Consider the following 23,059-nt stretch of genomic DNA (forward strand, 5'->3'; position numbering starts at 1 on the left):
AAATGATCAATGTTCATTTTTGAATTGATTAACTCTCAATCGACTTATTTTTTCTGCAGGATGTCTGCTCTTCACATGACGGAATGAAGAATTTAGAAAAAAAGAAATGTGACATTAATCTCAAACTAGTTGTTGAGTATCATCCAAACATATGTCCTCACATGGACACTTTTCTTTTTCTTTTTTTTTTGGGTTGCGGGATCTTTGCAGCAGCGTGTTGCACATCCTTCACCTGCAGCAGCTCCTCTCCTCCAACTCTCCGCTCACATCCTGCCTGAGAGGGAGAGGAGGAGGAAGGCAGCACACAAGGCGACCACAAGTCAAGAGAGACAACTTTTACGCATTCTTTTTGATTGGCAAAAACAACATTTTCCTCTATATTCTCGCATTTTCCATCAACTGGATGGTGTGTTTCGCGAAAGTGAACTTAAGTTTATTATGACGCTCGTGGAAGCTGAGGTGAGGGTGCGCGTGAGAGGAAACCCTTGCACGTTGTTCTCGTTTGGATGTTTATTGGCCCCTTAATCAAAAGTTAAAGCCAACATCGTAAAGCCTATAGCTTCATCATCGGGACGGGACGTGAACGTAGTGCCGAGGTAGATACGTTTTCCGCCCGAGGGAATGGATTGATGTCCATTGACAAGAAGAAGTCACTGAGAGAAGCATCTGGATTCCGTGATGCACATGTGAAAGTTTCCCCGATCCGAATTGGTTTCGTTCGGACAAGGGGAGACTTTCATGGATTTTTCATGTGGGACCCGCTAGGATGGACGTGGTAGATGAAACCGAAGCGTTACAGAGGTTTTTTGAAGGTAAGATGTCATCATAGTTATGGCTCAACTTTAAAACGGTTCATGAAAATTAGTTGGACGTAACTTTAAAACTATGACTTTTAACTTACAAGTCTATTAATTATTTAAACAAATCTAAATGTGTTTTGTTATGTTTACTATAACATGTATTTATATTGTCTCATAAATGCTGTTTAAATTAGAGGCCTATTGTGATGCAGCCCACATGACAGGTGGTCAACATCATGATATTAACAGCTTATAAGACTTCTGGTCTTCAGTTGAATTGTCCCCTAACACTAACTTTCCTCACTTTTTAATTTTAAACTTCAATATTGAAAATGAAACCCAGGAGGGTTAATGGGTGCAGGGAGCAAAAGTGCTGCTGATGGGTAACAGATCAAGCTAAACGGGGAATCCTCAGAAAAGAAAAAAAAAAAAAAAACCGAAGTGGAGGAGGTTGGGGTTGAGGGTTGTAAGGCTGCAGGAATTTAAGTCAAGATAAATGGTGTGTTTTGCAAGGGGGCACAATGTGTGTGTTAGAGAGAGACATGATGTGTTAGAGACAGCAATGTGTGATTTTAGTGATGTAGGTGTATGTTGGCTACAACCAAAATCAGTTTCAAAAGTTTACATTTATTTTATGCTTGTTAAAAGGAAACATTTAGGATTTTTTGTCTACAAACTTTTGACATTTTTTTTTTTGTAGAGAAAAATGATTTATTTTTAAGTATGAGGACATCTGAGTAGCTTTTCACCTCCAAGCTGTATTGCACTTGTTTTTTATGTCCTGATTTGAGAATATAAGGACGTAGCTAACTCAACCTGTCCATCATATAACTGCTGTTATGTTCATTTTCCTCACACACACACATTTGTCTCATTTAAAGCAAGAGTTTGTACTTCTTCTCATCACTCCTTGATCTACAGCATGCCAAATACTTTTGTGTTTTTAAAGAAACTATGTCAAATGTCGCTACAGATGTCAAGTGCACATAAAAACACAATGCTGCTTTATGTGTCACACGTTATCTGTAGAGAGACTTAACACTTGATTATAGTGTTCACAAAGCATTGACTTTAATATACACAGCCATCAATGACTGTCAGAGGCTCCTTTTCCATTCTGACAGGAATTTAGTGTGTTTACATTCTTGCTTTGGGAGTTAGAGAGATGTTCTTACTTTGGCTTTATTTCAGCCACTTTTGCTTGGACTAAAATGTCAACTTGTCCATGAGAGGTTTACAGTAGGTGCTGCCTTAAATGCATGTTTTCTTTCTAACTTGTTCTTTTTATAAAATCTTGATTTAAAAACTCCTACTTTCATCTCTCATATCACAGTTAAGGCAATCGGCGCTGAATTAAGATAAATGAGTAAATGTAAAATTAAAAAGCTGCTGATTTTATTTACAAGATGATTAGTCAATAAGTGTCTATGATTAACCCCTCCTTTACCTTCACACACACTCACACAGAAGCACACACACAAATAGCACTATAATGGATTTTGGCACTGGTAGTGGTTTAATCGGATTAGTGAAATATGTATACATTCACACTAATGCACAGTGTACATTCCTGGCATAGACGTGGCGGCTGTTAAAACACAATGAGGTGAGACTGGTGTTTCTCCTCAGTCTTCTCTCCATCTCTCAGACTCCATTAGAGTGAGAGTGAGCAGACCGTGTGAAGAGGTGAGATTGTGCAGACTCAGGGTGGAGAGACTGAGCTGTTGAGAGAAACTCAGCTAACCCCCCCCCCCCTAAAAAAAAAAACTTGACCTTCTCGTCTCTGACTCACTTTGACAACAAACATTCACTCAAACACTCAGAGCCATGTTGGAACCTACAAAGGATCATGACATTTTATTACTTTTGTGTTGTGTTTTTGTCCAAATAGTTCCCTAAATCAACCAAACGTAATACAACAGCATGTGCTTGGACAACATGGAATTGAAGCATTGGTCAAAATGAAAAATGAAATCACTTACTTTAAGTGGTAATGCAGACACACAGTTTTGGCACTTTGATAAATGTGGATCCAGCAGACACTAGACTGATATGAACAAAGCTTACAGGCACAGTAGTGGCTTTGTAGGCTTTGATTGATACTTCTTCATTGAAACTACGCCGTAGCCTCCAATGCTTTAAGAACACCGAAAGGCTATTGGTGAAATACTGACACAATAAACAGGGCTGCAATCAATGGTTAATTGTATTCAAATCAAAGCTATTGAAGGCAATGTATTATAATAAACCACAAAAAAACAGAATCCTGATCTTATATCCCACCACTTTATCACCGTTTTGTCAAAAGAGGCACCAAAGGAACAGCTAATCAACCTCGGAAAGACAAAGAAACCTCTTGTTTGCACATGTTCTTTGTCATCTTTGTCAATTTTAACAGCAAGTTAAATGTTCGCTTAGGTGAGCAGAAGAGGCGTAAGAGAGTAAGTTCCACCTGCTAGATCGCTTCTGTGCATTTTTTTTGCTCCAAAAGACACCAGCAGTGCAATATGTCAGCGCCGTCGCATGCGGTATTTTTACTCACCTTTGTACAATGGAAAGCTATGGAGATGCAAAGTCTATATTTATAAACAATCAATGATCCAAAGTTTTGGAAGAGGTATTCACTGCACTAGTGGCAACAGTAGAAATCTCTAGAAAACACTAAAGTCACTATTAATTCTATGGGACATTATTGTGTCCCAATTGAAGACAGTCCACACAATAGTTATCAAAATAGTCAAGGGTGAAGAGGGAATCTGAGTTCACTGATTGACAAGCAGCCTCTTATTACGAAGCTGCTGAGCCAGCAGTCAAAATGAACAATACCTTACATACAGTCAACCTTAGATTAGGGCTGTCATTGTTATTGTATAAGACTTGGTTGTAGGGATTTTCAATATTTGGAAGCTAGAGTGTGGTTAAAAACCCTTCAATTTGAAATAAAACTTGTTTGAGTGGAAGATGAGTTACTTAAATTTGATCTGCTCGAAAATAAACTTTCCAAGATAGTTAATCACATTCTTACACCATATTTCCTTGAAAGGACTATCATCATCATCACCACCCTATGATACCATTTCAAAATTCCTCTTAAGTCCCACTTCACTCCCACTGTAGTGAATCATGGCTTTCATCCATCTTGAAAAACCCTCAGTGAAACAGGTTGGACGCTTCATCTGATTTACAGGTTCAGCGGTGAACTGCAGTTACAGGAATGTATTGTTTTTGAGCGGCCAGGCTTACAGCGCTTAGCAGGTTCTATTTTTCATTGTTGTGCCTCACTCCCATCACTGACGTCTGCCAACTGAGTAATCCTCAGCCAATCAATGTTGTTTGTGGTTGAACTAGACTTTGTGAGATTCATATACTTTTTTCTCTTCATGACATAATAAAGTAAAGCGGTTATAGAAGTAAGACGTAGTATGCAGCGTCAGAGTGTTATGGGGATTTGTCTGCATCCTGCGTTCATTGTGAGCATCCTGAGGAGTTCATTAGAATAGCTCTGTGAAATTTTACTAGAATTTTCTTCAACTGGTTTACATGAGCATTTTCATTTACGCCATTTTTAGACAAACAACAGTTTCCCCCTTCTCCTCAAGTTTCTCTATATTCTGATTTATAATATTCTTTTGTCTTTTTCTTCCCTCGTCTCTTTCCCCTTTTTGAATTTTCTCTCTCTCTATGCTGCAAATCTGTCTACAACTTATCCAAAGTTTTTTTTTTTTTTTTTTTTTTTTTTGTATCTTGCTTTGTGTCCAGGACCCAGCCTTGTCACTCCTGTAATCTCCTGAGCCAGGTCCGCCGGTGCGACCAGTGCTTGTGTGCGACAAGTTCTGTGTGTGGTAGCCTGGTACAGCCTTTTCTCATGACTGGGGAATAATCCTTATTATAACTCCTTTCTCGATCCTTTCTCCCACACACACTAACACAGTATGCACACACACACACACACACACACACACACACACACACACACCACACACACACATTCGTTACCCTAGTCTGCAATTCTCAGGTCTCTAGAAGAAAGCCTTTCTGCCGGAGTAGAGAAACATGTGAAAAATAGAGAGGAATTTGTCATCTCATCTTCTGTTTCAGGTGTTTTCATCTCAAGGACGTCACCATGCTTTGGCTACGTGCAGGTACTCTGCCGCTCTGTCTGCTCTGCTCCTCTTTAGATTTAATAGTCCTTTCCTGATAGGAGTCTTTCTTCTGTGTTCACCTGTTGATTGATGTCCGTGTTGCAGTGATGCGCTTCACTTTTATGCTTTCTTAAAACGAATAATAACCCTATCTTTACGCAAATGAAAAATCTGTAGAACTCTCGGGTTACTTGTCAGAAATGCCTAACCCTTTCTAGTATATATATTATACATTTTACTTGATTTACTGTTTGTGGCTGTACATGTTGGTGTGTTTAAATGTAAACTGTAGTCGTAGGCTGTGTAGGATCTGGAACAGCTGAGAGCACAAATGAATTAAATTCTAGGATGAAAGGCATCTGTTGATTTAGTGTAGACATTGGCTTGTTACTTATGATGTAAGTTTTGATGTGTTGCAAGTTTCTTAAAGTATTTATAATTATTTAATTTGATGTTAAATGTCCTAGAAATGGAATTTACTATGTGTATAATCTCCTTGTGTGTTTTTTGGGGTTGTGCAACAGAGTTAATTCCAGTCAAACTGTCTGATAATCACATGGAGCTCCTCTCTGAAAGTGTTTCATTATTAACACACACATGTTTGTGCATACAAATCTCACCTGGAAGGAACAAAATAAGAGTATCACAGTGAAGTTTTTATAGATTTAGGATTTGGTTTCTGTTTTAAGTAACCTCAAAGTAACTCTTCTTCCAGGACGTAGTCTTAATAATAGTTTATGCAATTTTGAAGTCGAAAATTACATTACACACTATTGTTGGATTTACAAAAAAACACACAAAGCAAAGGAAAGCTGTCCATTAAATTGACTCATATAAGTCTAACCATGTTTAATGGGCAATCACACACTCAGTCTTCTGTGTTCTTTTTAGATTATTACTCTGCTGACAAACCAGGCATTGAGATGGTGGCATAAGACACAAAGTTATACACACACATACAAACAAACACATACACACGCATATGTTAACACACACAAACACACACACACACACACACACACACACACACACACACACACACACACACACACACACACACACACACACACACTCCCCTCTCAGCCCCTAATCTCTGAAAAGGCTCGTCTGTATCGAAGTTGGACTGACAATCATTTCACTGTTCCTTGTTGAACACAGCTGGACAGAGACAAACATTGAAGCAGAGAAATGTACACATCCATCTCACAGCAATTTACTATTTTAAACTGATTCAGTGATAGGCCACAGTTAGTCTATGTATCTGTTATTCAGGAACAGTAACTTTCCTTTGATCAGCATGTGAAATATTGTAGTGTCTTGACTGTGAAGGTGTGTTAGACATTGACTTTCAGTTTTAGTTTTCCACCAGATCCAGTTAGATTTTGTACAGTGTAGGAGTTTGTGATATTGTTCTTTGTTATCGTTTTTTTTTTCTGTAGTGTTTAGCAGTAAAACATAATTTAGATATGAGCAGCCGTACTTCTTATACATTGCAGGACAATGTAGAAATGGGATAAAATTAAAATGTTTGTGCTTCAACGTCAGAAACTAGCAGGTAAACATGTGGAGCACCTACAGAGCCAAATAAGCTGTTAAGAGCAAGATGGAAGAATTTTAAGAGCGGGGGAGTTGGTAAAGTCCAAAATAGAGCTTAAAAAGGTTTAATATTGGACTTTGTTCAGTCAGGTAGGTTACTACAAATAATCTATCGTTATTTCAGATTTATTTTCTTTTTGCTGCGCCCCAAGTGGCCAAGGAAAATTAAGTTAAAGCTTCTGTGGGAAATTTTTTTGTTGGTGATGAAACTGATTGAAATGAATACAGAGCCTCTGTTTACCCTACAAAAAAGACAAGACCACTTATGAGGATTTGAGGATTTCTACATGGTTTTTATACACCAGGTAGGTGTCACACAAAGTGGGTTACAGCACGCTGCAGAAATGGCTTTGTTTACATTTTCCCTCAAAAAAAGATTTTGACTGTTAAAAGACCAGAAAATACTGCTTAACATGCAGAGGGCAAGAATATCAAAGACAGGGAGCCGGTGGCCAAATGGTTGGTTTGGGGCGGCCCATGTACAGAAGCTGTAGCAATCCAAGCGGTAGGTCAAATCTGACCTGTGGCTCCTTTCCTGCATGTCATTCTCCACTCTCTCTCCCTAATTTCTGACATTCTCCACTATCAACAAATGGATCAACAAAATCAATACAAACCACATTTTCCCAACAGTTGCTTTAACTCATTTGTATCACTGTTTAAACATCTGTTATTTCCAGTATGCTCATGTCAAGCTTGATCAATGTGTTAGTATTTGCAAAAGTCTTACATCACCAATCTACCATATGGCGCAACCTAATAGATGTTACTTCTCTCGCCCTCTTGGACACAAAGACGTCTGGAATCAATTTCTCTCATCACTTGTTCATGTGTTTTTTTTTTTTTTCCATTTCCATCCTTGGACATCATACTTGTATTCTGTCTTTCTTGCCCCACAGCCCTCCTCAACCTCCATCTATCCACCCTCCCCTCTTTATTTTTCGTTATCAGGCCTGCCAGCTTAAATTTACTGCCTCTTTGGGTGGGGTGCACATCTGGAACTTATTTCAGGGGAACCATCCTGCTTGTCTCCCATCTCGCTGGCACGTATTAGGAGACATTAACCATCTGGTTCTATCCAGCAAGAAAAGTCCATCTTTGTAAACACGCTTGTTTTCTCAATATGGTAAAAGGAGAATTACTCCGAACTCTAAACAGAATCATTGGTGTTGTTCTTGATTTGACTGGTTGGAGACAAGTTGGTTTTGTTTTGGGGTGTAATGATTAATGGTTGTGAGATGTTAATGTTTACAGTCAGCCCTGCTTTTTGGTTGGACTATACACATTTTTTACAAGACAATATGTTCTTTCAAATCATTTGTGTCACACTGAGAGGTAACTGTGACAAGATAACTCATAATAAACATTTCTGTTTGGTTTCTGATGAAGAATAAAGCACAAATAGAAGACCAAAAATGCGGGAAAAGGAGATTTTTTTTCCAATGCTAACACAAAAATTCCTCGCATTCCCAACTGAGTAGCTGCTTAATCTATCAGAGAAAAGTGTGTGTCTGTGCGTGTGTGCTTGTTTGAGCGTGTGAGAGACAGAAAGAGAGAAAAAAAAGAAAAGGAGAAGGCTGGGGTTGCCTGCCCACCCGCTCTATACCAGGTCCTTACCCCCGCTTCACCCCCTCCATCCTGCTCACCCTCTCCTCTCCCCTCTGACACTGTTTACAGCATTTAGGGACAACAAGTGAAGGAAAAGGATCACCGTCTCTCATGTACCAGTTACATGCTAATTGTGCAATAGGACAAGCTGGTTTATATAAAGTGGTTTACTCTTTTCTGAATATATGCATACTCAATGGTGTTTTAAAGATTAAGAGGGGTCATGTGTTTGGGATTTGTGAGGCTTTGGCTATCAAAGGGTGAAAATGACCCTGGGGTGAAGTAAAGGGATCATTAGGCAATAATGAATGATGCTTATCGTATATCTATATTTAATTATATTAATAAAAAGAAACCTGATTTTATATTTAGTTTATCTAAATGACAAAGCTTCGCTGCCAAAAATAGTAACCAACAACTGCAGCGGTTCCATTCTATTTGTGTCACCATTACGAGGCGTTGAGTTACCAGTATGTGATCCGTAATGTTGGCTAACACATATTCAGACTGTTGGTCATTCATGTAATCTTAGTCTTTAAATATTAAAGCAAATTTGATTCTGTTTAAAAAAGAAAGAGTGTGAAATTATGCGAATAAAAGTAATGATATGTTGTTAGAAAGTTATTTGAAGTTCGTAGTAGAGCCCGACTAGTTAATCATCCAGCCGATAAAATCAGTACAAGACTTTTTCACAAGTCAACAAGCATTTAATTTGAGTATTATTGTATTACACTAGTAGTTCTCTTTCTGGCTGTCACCAGGAGAATGTGCTGTATGGATTACAACCAGCATCATCACTCTCCAGAGTGATGCCAAACATGCACAGTTACTTTCCCGTTGAGCGACCATTTTGTCTTCATTATATATCTTATCCACAAGAGTCTGATAACTGCATTTTAGGGATCAACGCAATAAATGTGTATATCTATATCTATCTATCTCTACAGATTGAACATAGATCAAATAAAGATATCGATATCGGCCCGAAAAATACCATATCAGTCAGGCTCTGGTTTGTAGAAAAAACTATAAGTAGAACGCTGCGTTGGCAAAATGCTTTAGACTAACTTCCAGTGAATTGTTACAACATAAGCTTTTGTTGGAGCCAGAGCTGTTGTGGCAGTGTGCGGAGTTGCTGAAAGATTCCTCTTGCTAATCCTGATGCTCTCCATCTTCTCTCTGTGCTCCCCTCCCTCCCTTCTCCACAGGTCATGATATTACCAGCTCTCTGGAGCCAGCCAACATCGACACCAGTATCCTGGAAGAGTACATCAGCAAGGAGGACGATAGCACTGACATGTCAGTAGGGACTCCAAACCAACCCAACAACGTCAAAACAACATGAACCAAGCCAATCAGATCATGTCGTTACAAAGGAATTTGTTTTTCCTGATAACGCTAATCCCCCTTTTTCTTCTTCTTCTTCATTCTCCCAGCTGTTTCTCAGAGGTCCACAGCGCCCCGGGACCAAATTACTCATCTCCCCAGGCAGGAGTTTCCTCAGCTGGGGGGTTGGTGTGTGGTGTGAGCCCCCCTATTCCACTGCGCCAAGGAGCCCCTCTGCCTGGGCCCCAGAACTGTCAGAACGCCTACCAGCAAGGTCCATCCCTGGGCCTCCGACACAACTACTCCTGCCTGGGCCAGCAGCAGCAGCAGCAGCAGCAGCAGCAGCAGCAGCAGCAGCAGCAGCAGCAGCAACAGCAGGTTCACGTCAAGCCCGAGCACAGGGGCCACTACGCTCCAGGGTGAGCATAAGACCTCAGAGGCTGATGGAGAAAGGTGCAAAGAAGAACACATATGAGGACATTTTATGAGTTTTACGGCAAGCTGAGACATCTGTAATGAAAGTAATGTGTCTAATTGCCTCCGTCAAACGCTCCGTAGGGATTGCAAACAATAGCAGTGATAAAGGGTACCCCTGTCTTATACCCTGGCCAAGGTGAAAATGAGAAGATCTCTTGCCATTTGTAAGGACAGCAGACAACTGGTTAATATTTTGCAACTTCACCCTGCTAATAATTGCTTCACTTAGGCCCCGTATCTCCAGAAGGGAGATGCTGACCCCATCAAAAGCCTTCTCTGCGTCCAGACTAACAACAGTCTAATTTGTCAAATTGGGAAAAACCCTCCTCATATTATTGCACGAGTTTCTGCCATTTACAAATCCTGTTAGATCACTGTTTATAATGGCAGGCAGGACTGTTTCTAAAGTCAAAGCAAGAGAGCAATTTAAGAACTTTGTTTAATAAGCTTATAGGCCTGTGGGATGCACAGTTGTCATAAAGCTTCACTTTTTTAAGACGAAGACTGACATTGGCCTCTGTAGGTGATTTGGGAAGAAAGACAGTCCTCATTGCTGTCCAAAATGTAATAATCTGCAAGATACCCTAAATGACCTGATACTGGTGCTAAATACTGACTTTAAAAAACTGATGCTATTCTCTAGAGCCAAAGTAATAGATCAAAATAATGTAGACACTATTTAAAACAATAGCCTTGAAAAACAACAACAAAGAAGAGCCAATTTTGGCATGGGACTTCTTTAAAGGATTTTTTTATTTTTATTTGAAGGTCAAGTAGGACTGTTTTTGTGAACATAACCTCTATTGCCAATCTATCTTTTAGGACGCTACCCGAGTCCCCCCCAGACTCCAGCTCAGAGCCGTACTCTCCTCAGCAGGTGAATGGTGAGTCAAACATCTCCTTCTTTTTCCCTTCAGAAGTTTGCTTTGAAGAATGTGAAAGAAAGCACACAAAAAGAGGTCATCTAAGAGAAAAGATGCAGACTCCAACATCGAGTCGGAGGACGCCGCTGAAGTCAATATCCATAAATCATCAGTTCATTGTTATTGAACACCGCAGCGAGACCAGAGAGTAAAATCAACCTCATATGCAAACCAATCAATATATTGAATTCAAGGTGTGTCTGTCACTCATTCATCAGAATCTAGATTTCGACTGAATATAATTGTTTGAAGCTCATAACATTTTTTTTTAAGTGTGTTTTGAAGTTTCTTTTGGCTTATTTAAAATAAAAGTTTCACAAAAACTTTGTCGCTCACACACCTGTGTTTGTCCTGCCTATCAGTAAAAACTTTTGAAGTTATCTTGTGGTTTTTCTTTGTCAAACATTGGAAAATACCTTTAGCTGAAGTTTGCGGAAGTGTAATAACAAGCAGTCTGACATGCTGAAGTGCAGTTTTATTTGTTTCCCGATCCCCAACTTGTCTTTCAGACCCTCACATGATCAGGACCATGACACCAGAGAACATGTGTCACATGACTCCAACGCCACCCCTTCCACCACATGGGCACTATCCCAACATGCATCGTGACATGTACCTGAAGCCTGAGCCCATGATATCCCAGTATCCTATTGGTCCGGCCACAAGCGGGGGTGGAGACATGCAGCAGACGCAAATGCTCCATCAGCTGCTGCAGCATCCTCAAGGGCAGGAGTAAGTCATAAATATACTCAATTTAAATGTATTCATGAAGCTCTTTTATACACACAAAACACAAAAAATTAAATGTTAAAATCTGTAATAATCAATCAGTTCATATAGCAAGATCAAATAAACACTAGGGATAAGTTTGTGTGAAAAAAATGAGAAAACTGTATGTGTATGAAATGAAAGAAAAGATGGGAAAGAGTAGTGATGTGTTCAAGTTGTGACTGTGTTTACATTTCCTCCCTCAGCGGCATCCCTGTCCACCAGGCCAAGAAGAGGAAGCACTCCGACTCTCCCAACAGCACCCTCAATTCCCAAATCCTCACAGGTATCATCAAGCAAGAACCAGGTAGGCAGGCATCTTTTTCTCTTCCTCGCCTCCTCTACCTCACGCTCACCAGCTCTCATCTCCCCTTTGTCTGTCACATAGATAAAAGACTTTCACCGAAAATATTCTTAACATTCCTTTATCAAAGCTTTGAGCGCTGTTATTTGGTTTTTGCAGCAGGTTTGATGCAGGATGCAGACAACTCCTACCTGGACCCGAACTATCAGTGCATCAAGTGGCAGCCTCACCAGCAGAACAAGTGGACACAACTATATGACGCAAACTGCAAAGAGCTGTGGGTGGACTTTACTTTGGCCTATCAGTAAATCATGTGGCTGTTCTCTTGTGGTTGAAAGCACTCTACGGAGAGCTAAAAATGAAAGAAAGTCATAATTGGTTAGATAAATAATTCAAAGTGTACAGTGGGAGTGGCAGAGAAATAGCAAGGCTGCAGTGGTCTACGAATTCCTCAGAGGTGAGCTGCGCGGGGGAGTGAACGAGGGCACGGTTTCGGCTTAGAAAGATAACCTGAGGAGCTGTTAAAGGGAAAAATGAGTGTACACCTACTTGTGCCAAAAATATAAAGAAGTATAGCTAGGGAGGGAAATTAAATTGGACTCTCAAGACCTTTTCAGATATGTTGTCAAAGCCACCTGGTTGTTCATCCATGAAAAGCAGAAGATTTATTTGTTTTTATATAGATTTATTACACCTCGCAGAAGGTCTCAATCTTCTATCGTATTAAAGTTGTAGCGCTCACACGAAGGGGTCTATTCAGGGTTCTTAAGCAATGACAAACATTGATTGTTACCATTACAGAAATAATAGAGGTACGAGGCTTACTGTTTCCAGCTCCTCATGTATGAGAATACAAAGTCCATTTTATTACCAGATTATAAATATGATGTTCTTCATTCATATCTGCATCCTCTACTTGGACCTTTAGACATGTGGAAGCTCCTTTTAAAAGCACATAATGAAGAGTCTCCCTTTGATGATAAGAATTGCTCAATTGACCTTTAATTATACTTATAATGAATACGAACGTCTTATTCACGTTTTTTCATATGTCACAATCTCTTTCGCTGTCTTTAGTCCGATGCCAACCTACCGCGTTGATGCAGACAAGGGCTTCAACTTCTCCTTGGCTGACGACGCCTTTGTTTGCCAGAAGAAGAACCACTTCCAGGTGACCGTCTACGTAGGCATGCTGGGAGATCCCAAGTACATAAAGACAAATGAAGGCCTGCAGACCATCGACTGCTTCTATCTCAAACTCAACGGAGTAAAGGTGAGCAAGGGCACAAACGTAAAAACATGACATCAACCGGAGCGTTCTGAGCTCTGCACTTGATTAAATGTCGATTTTATTTCTCTCTGTGTTGCCAGGTGGAGGCCATGAATCAGTCCATCAGTGTGGAGCAGTCACAGTCTGACCGCAGCAAGAGGCCCTTTAAGCCAGTGCTGTGAGTATGAACTCTTAAAAGGATAAGTTCACTTTAAAAAAATAAAACCAGGAGCATTAAAGCAAATTTAGCTCGCTGTTATGATTTCTACTGTTCATACTTGCCCACCATATGCACTTCAAATAAATCTGTGATGTTACAGCTCTTCTTAGCAGTCTTTGTTCAGATGTTTTTTAGACGCTTCACCTTTGCCAGTTTAAAACATTTATTGAGTTTCTTATATCTTTAAATCGTCGTTATCGTTAAAAGTTCCCTCATTTTGTTTCCTTGTTGAGCTTTTATGGTCATTTTATCACATTGAAATGTACGAAGAATAAAAGTGACTATTTTAATATCAAGACTAAACTGAAGTGGCGCCGGTGGACAAGTGGTTAGTTCGTGCACCGCATGCACAGAGGTACATTGGTCCTAAAAGCAAGCAGCCCAAAGGTTTGAATCCAGGCTGTGGCTCCTTTCCCACATGTCATCCCCCCATCTCTCTCTACTCTGATTTCCAGCTCCAGTCACTGTCCTATCTCTCCAATAAAGGCATAAAAAGCCCAAAATGAAAATTCTAAAAAAAGAAAAAAAAGTAAGCTGAAGGAATAATTATGGTAATAACTAACAAAATCCAAACAAGTATTAGCTTTACCAAAAAAGAGGGGAAAAAAATACAAGACTCCAAATTATAGCAGGAATAAACAGACATTGCTTCTTGGATATACAGTATACATGCGCACAATGTATTTTTATGATTTAATTTCTTCCAGCGTCACCCTGCCATCAGAGCAGGTCACTAAGGTCACAGTGGGACGGCTCCACTTCAGCGAGACCACAGCAAACAACATGAGGAAGAAGGGCAAACCAAACCCAGACCAGAGGTCAGAAACATGCCATCACATGTAAACATGCCATTAACTTTAATGCAAACAAAAGTCCAGCAGTCACAGCTGCTCCTGATGCGTTTGTCCGTTCAGGTATTTCATGCTGGTGGTGGCGCTGCATGCTCAGTCCCACAGTCAGACCTACACTGTGGCGGCTCACGTGTCTGAGAGGATCATCGTCAGGGTAACGTCTGGCCATGTCTGTCTGCCTCCTACAACAATCATATCCTGTGTGAATGTGACACCTTTCCCTCAGCAGTCTGTTCGAACCTTCCTGTATTTCAAAATCACTGTTTAGATTTCCTCGTCCTCTCCAACACCTGTCTTTCTATCCCGTCTATCTGTCTCTTTGCTCCACTGCACACTACAGCTACACTCCAAAACATAGAGTTTAATAGAGGTCAAACTATGAAACAGGAATTTCTCCTCCTGTGACCATTGATAGCATTGTGGGAAATTATGGAGTTACTATCAATTTTTAAGGGTATTGATTTAAGAAGGAATGTTTACTTATTTTTAGCCACTGTGCTAACATTACGTAAATTATTTTTTTAATGAATTCACTGAAAAACTGTTTAACTATATAATGTAAGTCAACAAATTTGCATTTTATCCTCATGTTAAGAGATTCAGCCCACATTTTTGAAAATATGTCAATTTGCTTTCATGCCTCATATTTATACCATAAACATGTTGAAACAACTAGCAGCTAAGCAAAGACATAAAGTGTTCTGCCTAAAACGTTTATCTAGAACTATTGTGTAACAAGCGCTACGGCTGTTTTAAGTGACGTTATGTCCAGACTACTTTTTAAATCGGAGGCAGCAGTGAGCGCTTACTGGATCGTTTGCTGGGTGCCTGGCAACCTCACCGATGACAATCTAGAGAGCGAATTTACATATTTCCAAATTGAAATAATTTTGATTGTGCACATCATATCTTCAAGAAATATCTGAACCATTATAGTCTGTGCACCGTCTTCTCTGTCTCTCCGTTACAGGCATCAAACCCGGGCCAGTTTGAAAGTGACAACGAAGTGCTGTGGCAGCGTGGCCAACTGCCAGACTCGGTTTACCACCACGGGAGAGTCGGCATCAACACGGACCGGCCGGACGAGGCTCTGGTCGTCCATGGAAACGTGAAGGTCATGGGCTCCCTGGTGCACCCGTCGGACATCAGGGCCAAAGAAAATGTCCAAGAGGTCAGAACATCACCGTGTTTTTGCATGCTTGTTGCCCAACTGTCAGTGTGTGTCATCGTGTGCCTCATGTTCTTGTCATCATGAATCACGTCATCCAAATGCTCTTGCGCAGCACAGTTGACTGGACACTTTCCATTTCAGTTTTTTTGCCTTCTCATTGTATTTGATCCCAAGCGTTTCGCCTGCAACATGAGCAATGTGTTTTCATATCATCTGCATGCATGTCATTGTCACTCTGTCTGTGTGTAGGTGGACACCACAGACAATTTGAAACGGATTTCTCAGATGAGGCTGGTCCATTATCATTACAAGCCTGAATTTGCTGCCTCGGTGGGAATAGAGAATACTGCAGAGACCGGTAACTTCATCAATAACAATATCCATCAGCTCAAGTCTTTGTTCACTCTATATCATGTGATCATCTTTATGTCTTAATGAACGTTTTGTCCTTTGCTGTATGTGCATTTTTGTTTCAAGTGTGTCCTGAATCAGTGTATGCTGTATTTTTCACTGCAGCACTTTTTATATCCCTCCTGCAGGAGTGATCGCTCAAGAGGTTCAACAGATCTTACCTGAAGCAGTGAAGGAGGGGGGTGACGTGGTGTTTGCCAACGGAGAAACTATTCCAAACCTGCTAGTTGTCAACAAGGTACTAAACACACTTCAACAAAAAGCCCAAACACACTTCGCCTCAATAACAGAACGAAACTAAAAGCCCTCTCCTTAACATGAAAGGATCGCATCTTCATGGAGAACGTGGGCGCTGTGAAGGAGCTTTGTAAGCTCACAGATAACCTGGAGACTCGGATAGATGAACTGGAGCGCTGGAGCCGCAAACTGGCAAAGCTGCGGCGTCTCGACAGCATGAAGAGCACAGTGAGCGGAGGCACTGTCAGGTGAGAGAAGTGAGCGGAAACAGACGGAGTTTTCGAAGCAGGAATCTTTTTCATTATATTCTTATTGGTATACAAAAGAATTGACAGATCAGTTAATTTATTTTCCCCCTCCCTGTAGCCAATCAGGGAGTTATTTCAGCAGAACAGGGAGCGGCCCACTCAAGAAGAACACAACAAAACCTGGAAGCAAGGTCCGTGGTGACAAAGATGTATTTAAAAACAGTTTTTAATTGTTTAACAATCAAAGGATGATGATTTTCAAGTATTGTACAAAAGCATTTATGTGGGTTTTTTTCCCCCCCGCAGAATTCGCCTCCAGATCAAGGCTGCATCAGCCAGAGGTTCATGCAGGCAGCCATCCTGGCACTGGTTGTTGTCATGGCCTTCAGGTTTGACTGAGCTAAATGTATTTGGGCAGGGATTGGAGGGTACACAAAACAATCAGCTTCATCTCTGTCCAGCAGAGGCATGATAACAATGCATTGTGTTTTCATTTTGTCCCACGACAGTGTCATTTCTATGTCGGTCCTTTATGTGTTGACCCTTCACCACAGAGGAGACGTGTCAGAGAGGGATGGGTATGTGGTCCTGAGGGAGACTGAAACTTACAAATCTAATTTCTCCATTTCTCCATGACTGTCTTTTAACATGATCTGTTCCTACTCTCTGTAGCTATTTTCCTTCCTGTATTCTTTACATCTCTTGGATGCCAATCTTCACTGCCACTGTAACTTTCTGTCCACCTGTCTGCCCATGGTATGCTTACTGCACCTGCCTTTCTCATTACTTGTTTCACACTCTTGTTCTGTCTTTCGGTCCTTTCTTTGATTGCTTAGTTGGTTGTTTCTTTTTCTGTTTATAAAGGGAGCTCATGGGTAATGAGAATGTAAATCAGAATACCTAAAACATTATTGGTTGTTAGTGTGTCATCAGTTTTTTACTAAAGCATATTCTTGGCCTGCAGGTCGAGAGCTGCTCTGGGATCCTCACGCAAGAGTCAGTTTACTCCGCTGACCACCACCCCTGCTCCAGGTGAGTGGAGATCCGAAATAAGTGACTGAGCAGCTATCTAAGTTAGGCGCACAATTAACGGTTGATTTACAGATAAGTTGCTGAGATCTGGTTTTCTCACACTTTCAGCCTGCTGTTCACCCACAGCCATCAACAACCAATCAGCTACAGTGTTGTCACTGGTTAACAACCAATCCACACCAGGTAAGAAAGCAAATATGGCTGAAACAAACAGAAAATCTTCCTGTTTCATACATGCGTCTTCAATGCAGGTCATTTTTCCTCCTTCTTTTAGATGTAGGCAGTCTAGTTCCTACACCGAGCACCATTAATAAAAAGGCCAAGTCCAGATTAATGGACAAAGAGGCCCGCAGTAGAAACCGCCTGAGTCACACCTCAGCACCTTTGTACTTTGCCAAGTCAAAAAGACCAGCACCTACAGACCTTGACGGTGGGGGAACTGCCAACCGTCTGCCCGTGGGTCAGCTGCCAGTTTCACGCAGACAACGCAGCCTGCACACAAAGGGTAAAAATACACAAACACATCCCAGACGCTGGGCTTTCTCCACACATATAATATGCAGTATGCAAACACAGTAAAGCCATTTGTTTGACAACTGCAAATAACGCTTATCTACATACTGCACTTTGGAATTCAATGGGTAAAATGCTCATAGTGTAGCTTCTCTTTTTTTCAGGAGGAAGGTCAGCTCCCTCTCTGAGTAGTCTACAAATCGTGGAGACAAACCAAGTGATCACAACACAACGTTGTGCAACTCCTGAAAGCTGCAGGTATTTCCTCTAAAGTTCCTCTAGCCTTAAGTTGACATTGTAGAGGTGGGTGACGGTGTTGTTAAAGAGGAAAATAAAGAATCTTATTAAGGACGTTGTATCACTTCTAATAAGTCATTAAAACGTATCAGTGATAAATTACACCTTGTATAGAAGCATCTGAATATATCTGTCTCTCCCTTATTCACATGTGTCTTTTATATTGTTTCTTGTCTGTATGATTCCTCCCTGACACAATTACAGTTTGAGTTAACATCAGAATCTGAGCTACAGAATCAAAATCTGAAATACTTTATTCATCCCAGTGAGATAATATCCCTTGTATAAAGACGATAAGTACAAGATAGAAGATTTCAGCTTGGGGGATAGAAGATATAAGGAAGAAAGCTGTAGAATATATTATTTTTATGTAGAATATGAAATACAGTAGTGTATAGAAAGAAATATGAATAAATAAGTTACATAGCAATATGTGCTGTACAAAATATGAAATATCAACAGATTTGTGTTTCCAACAAAGATGAAATGCTAAGAAATGGGTTATTATGTGATGTAAATATAAATGTCAGAATTGTTTAAAAAATAGTTAAATGTTTTAAATAAACTGTTTAAGGCAGTATAAGTGTAATGTATTGTACGGTTTATTACACAGTCATGCTTCATACTAATCCAGTTTTTTCACTTTGTCTGTTTTAGCTACACAGTATCCGTCCATGGAAAGAGAAATTCTTCCATCTCACAAATCACTTTGCACATGACGTGAGTATAAAATAACCGCACCATCTATATATAAATACATGCTAGCAGTTCCCAATGTTCACACAGTGGACGTCACACTCAGGTTGTGAAGCTCAAAGTAGTAAAAATGGTGAATGGACTGTACTTTACAGTACATGTCACATTCATACACTGATGGTGCAGGATGCTTTGTAAAGGGCCCATTAGTATCAGCCCATCATGCAAAAACTGATAATGTTGCAATGCATTGTTTCAGAAATGCCAATCACATAAAAGAAGTGAATCTAACTAGTTGTTACCATTTTACTGCTTCTTCATTCATCAGCAACTGAAAAGACAATAGAGAGTTAAAATCTGGAGCACGACAGGCCTTATGTCTATAAGTTCTATAGGTCTGTAGTTCAAACAACACATGAGGTATTCTTTTTCTACAGCTGATGTTAGTACTCAGTGTTGCAAGATACAGAAGCATTCATTCCTTGCTAATTGTGATGTGAGTCAGCAAATCTAACTGTTAGCTAAGAATTGTCTGAATTGTTAGCTGTTGTGAATTTACTGTTGATACCTAATGAAAAAGTATTATGTCAATTTACCTCAAAATTTAAACATGTTCAAATAATGTCAAATAAATAAAATATTTTGGTTTCCAGTTTTACTGACAACAGCTCAGGGAAGCATTCAATAATATCCTAGCAATTATTACCATCAGCTAGCTAACATTACTGATAGAGTTAGCTGTTGTCCATCCAGAGCTAATGAGTTATAAAATATGTTTTTTTTTTATATATGGACTTATGCCCCTTCAGATTTGCCACCACTTTTGTATCTAAAGTTGCGATTCAATCGAGAAGCATTGAAGTGAAAACCATTTGTCAGATATCCTTCATTTATACAACTGACAAAGTGAAACATATCCAAAACATTATGATGAGTATGATGATCATTTGTGCTGCTGACCCTGAGCATGATGTCAGATGAAATTGGTATATGAGTTACTAAAGAAAATTCTTAGGCCAAAATAATATAATTTGGCAATTATTATATTAAAAAAAACATGGAGTTTTTAAGAAATGATGATGACATTGTTGAAAAATAACAGAGGGTGAAGAGCATTTTGATTTATTGCAGGTCTAAGAACAATGTGTGGGTAAGACAATGTGGTGCGACCTTGGGACGATTATGCCCCAACCACACAGAGACAGAGCTCTACAGAGGACAGAGTACATCATCAAAGGTACATAAAGACATGCTTAACCAGGGCGATTCATATCATCAATACTTGTGTCCTTAGTTAGATTTTTATACCATTATGAGAACTTGAAACAAGCATTATTAGAGCTTACATATACTCATCAAATAATTTGCACTTTTTAGGGAACTCATCATCTGTGGTCTGTACCCGTGCTGTCTTTCCAGGACGTCGCCTATCACTTCCGTGTCTCCCTGTCTGTGAGTAAAATTGGCTTTCAAAATAAAAGGGGTTTCTAGACACTGTACTGTAGCTCTGTGCTTCCTTTGTGTGGTCTGATTCATTAGTTGTACACTTGGTTAATGGCTGTTCATTATGTCTTTTGTCTCCCCATGTTTTTCATTAACAGAGTGAAGTGAGCTGTGCCGCTGAAGGAGAAAACTCATCCTCTGACTACCATCTTCTTTTTCAAAGCAACTGTGCGTGAAAAAAGAAGAGGACATGTCCCAGTGTCTTTACATGCTCACATTTTCCTTTATGGTTCCATTTGTACGTTGTTGGGATGGGATTGGTTTTTGGTCTCCTTATTGTACATTATTTTAAAGATATCCATACAGAACCCACTATATTACACCTTCCCCATCGTTATCCCATCTACATGTACATGCATTAAGACATCTCTTTTTGCTGTGATCACTGGAATATAAAACACTGTTCTTTTTTTTTCTTTTGTCACTGAAAATGTTTTCGATCACTTTAACCTTGTTGTTTCATTGTTAACTACTCTTGTGTAAGTTATGCCTTGAGTTTCTTGCTCATTTATTCAATGGTCACGATGTCATTTGTACTTACATTAAGCCATAATTATGTTTTAGCCAAATTCAAGTTTCCTAATGAGTTACAAGCTAAGATACTGTGGAAAACTCTATGCACATTTGCATATTTTTTTTATAAAATGAATTTTAAAGTACACCGAAACCAACAAATAAACACTGATTAGTATTTTTTTACACTGGAAAGAAGATGGTTGACTTCTGCTGAAGGCCTCAGTGAAAGGTTGCATCTTACACTGAAAAGATACCTCAGTAGTGCACACTGGCAAATCCTGAGTCTCTACAGCAGAGCATAGTGTAGTATTAAGATGGGCATATACATTTGAAGACCACTGAGTCCTTTTCATTAAAGGTGATTCCCTTGATCAAATGTGCTATGACTGGAAATAACTCTGGAACATTAAAAGTAGAAACACTGAAAGCTTTAAGCATCTGATCGTAGAAATGCAACAAGTCCAACACTGACAACATTTCAAGAAACACTGGAATAGCTTAAACTGTATTTCACTAACTGTGCAGAACACTGGGGAGGCAGAAATGGCAGATTACATTTTGTGCGCATGTTCAATCCATTCTTGTAAATGGGACATCTCAGCTCAGCGGCAACTCGAATGCTTCTTCAGCTTTGAAAATGTCATTTTAATATCTGGTTCATAAAGCTGAAAAAAAGAATTGAAACTCTCGAAGTAAAATGGACTTCATACACTGGCCTTATTCGTGACTTTATCTGGATATTTTTTTTTTCCTGTGCCTATACAATTAAGAATATAACATTAATAAAAAAGAATAACAATTTAAAGATAACTGATTTGTATAGTGTTTTATCTTCCATTATCCTTTCTTGTTTTGAGGCATTATTGTGTTACGCTCTATTCTTTTGTAAAATTGGTTGAAATGTTTGTTTGAATCCATATCCCTTATGTGTCTGTATTCAAAAAGAAAAAAAAACACACAATAGTGTATGTCAAATGTTAAATCAATATTACATAGGAAAAACAGCCATCAGACAAAAGTTTATGGAAGTTAGCAGAATATTAAGACTGTAAAATGCTTTGACTATTATAATTATGACTTCAGTGGGTAGGTAGCGGGTACTATTTTAGCTTATTTATAATGCACCAGATAGCATAATGAAACCACTGTAGCACTTTTGCACTGTCTTTATGAAACGCTGTTGCTCTATTCAGTGCAGCAGACTGTTTTCATATACTCTGGTAGAACTGCATTACATTTAACTGTAAAGCTTCATTGTGTTACTACCAGTGCTCCTTTTTATCTGATATGTTTGACGATATTGTTTTTAAAGTGTATTTGTTTGTTTGTTCTTGTAGGCTACCATCAATAATATATCAACGTTTATCTAATGGAGCCCAGAAATGATGAATTAGAATATAAACATGTAAACACATACACACATATACACGCGCGTGCACACACACTAGCACTATTTCTTTAAACAAAAATGCCATAACACTAAAAGAACGTTGAATATATTCTAATATCATTACTTTTTGTAGCCCATGTATCATAACATTTGTAAACCATTTTGTCAAAAAAATATGCTGTAATATTATGAAGCATGTAGTAAATACATTTTTGATTGAATTTTCGGTTGTCTCTGATTTTTTAAATGCTTTATGTCAGGGGTGGGCAACTGGCGGCAACTGGAGGCCACATGCGGCCCCCATCAACCCTCAATGTGGCCCTCAGGTCAATTAATTGGAAACATGGAAGAAAACTTGACAAAATCTGCCATGAATTCATGAAAACCAGAAATATGTCCATAATAATATTTGATCACTGGTATATGTTGAGTTAAATTTGAGACATAATTGACAGTAATAATTTTTGTATCCTACAATTTGGCCCTCTGGCAGTGAGAATTAAATGAATGTGGCCCTTGCTGTGACCAAAGTTGCCCATCCCTGCTTTATGTGATAAATAAATCAGCGCAAATTTTCCATTTTGTCCGTTAGAGGGCAGCAAAACACTTTCTTTTCTGTCTCATAAATTGATACCCTAAATTTAGCCTCTCAGATAGCTTATCCTTCACATTTGCATAACAACAAACTTTAAATGTCAAATGTTTGTGGCAAAAAAAAACCCAGAATGTATTGTTGTTGATTACACACGGTCTATGGAAA

The 23,059-nt window shown here is 39.4% G+C and overlaps 1 protein-coding gene across 5 annotated transcripts; it reads left to right on the top strand.

Annotated features, from left to right (window-relative positions):
- Positions 1-262: 262 nt before the first annotated feature.
- Positions 263-22,520, top strand: myrf (myelin regulatory factor). Of its 5 annotated transcripts, none has more exons than XM_020631348.3 (27): positions 263-812; positions 9,355-9,445; positions 9,583-9,891; positions 10,772-10,833; positions 11,382-11,604; positions 11,847-11,947; positions 12,104-12,221; positions 13,022-13,217; positions 13,316-13,392; positions 14,142-14,252; positions 14,349-14,454; positions 15,256-15,456; positions 15,706-15,814; positions 15,996-16,105; positions 16,192-16,352; positions 16,471-16,543; positions 16,659-16,741; positions 16,862-16,930; positions 17,025-17,108; positions 17,317-17,384; positions 17,493-17,567; positions 17,659-17,889; positions 18,062-18,155; positions 18,852-18,914; positions 20,022-20,127; positions 20,268-20,342; positions 20,492-22,520. In XM_020631348.3, exons 1-27 carry the CDS (start codon positions 767-769, stop codon positions 20,567-20,569), a joined length of 3,120 nt encoding a protein of 1,039 aa, XP_020487004.2. In that variant the 5' UTR covers positions 263-766; the 3' UTR covers positions 20,570-22,520. The 5 variants fall into 5 exon arrangements, with proteins under 5 accessions (XP_020487004.2, XP_020487006.2, XP_020487007.2 ...); XM_020631350.3 differs by having other exon boundaries at positions 14,349-14,439; XM_020631351.3 differs by having other exon boundaries at positions 11,847-11,926.
- The last annotated feature ends 539 nt before the right edge of the window (positions 22,521-23,059 follow it).

Source organism: Labrus bergylta, chromosome 7 (genome assembly GCF_963930695.1).
Source record: "Labrus bergylta chromosome 7, fLabBer1.1, whole genome shotgun sequence".
Taxonomy (NCBI): domain Eukaryota; kingdom Metazoa; phylum Chordata; class Actinopteri; order Labriformes; family Labridae; genus Labrus; species Labrus bergylta.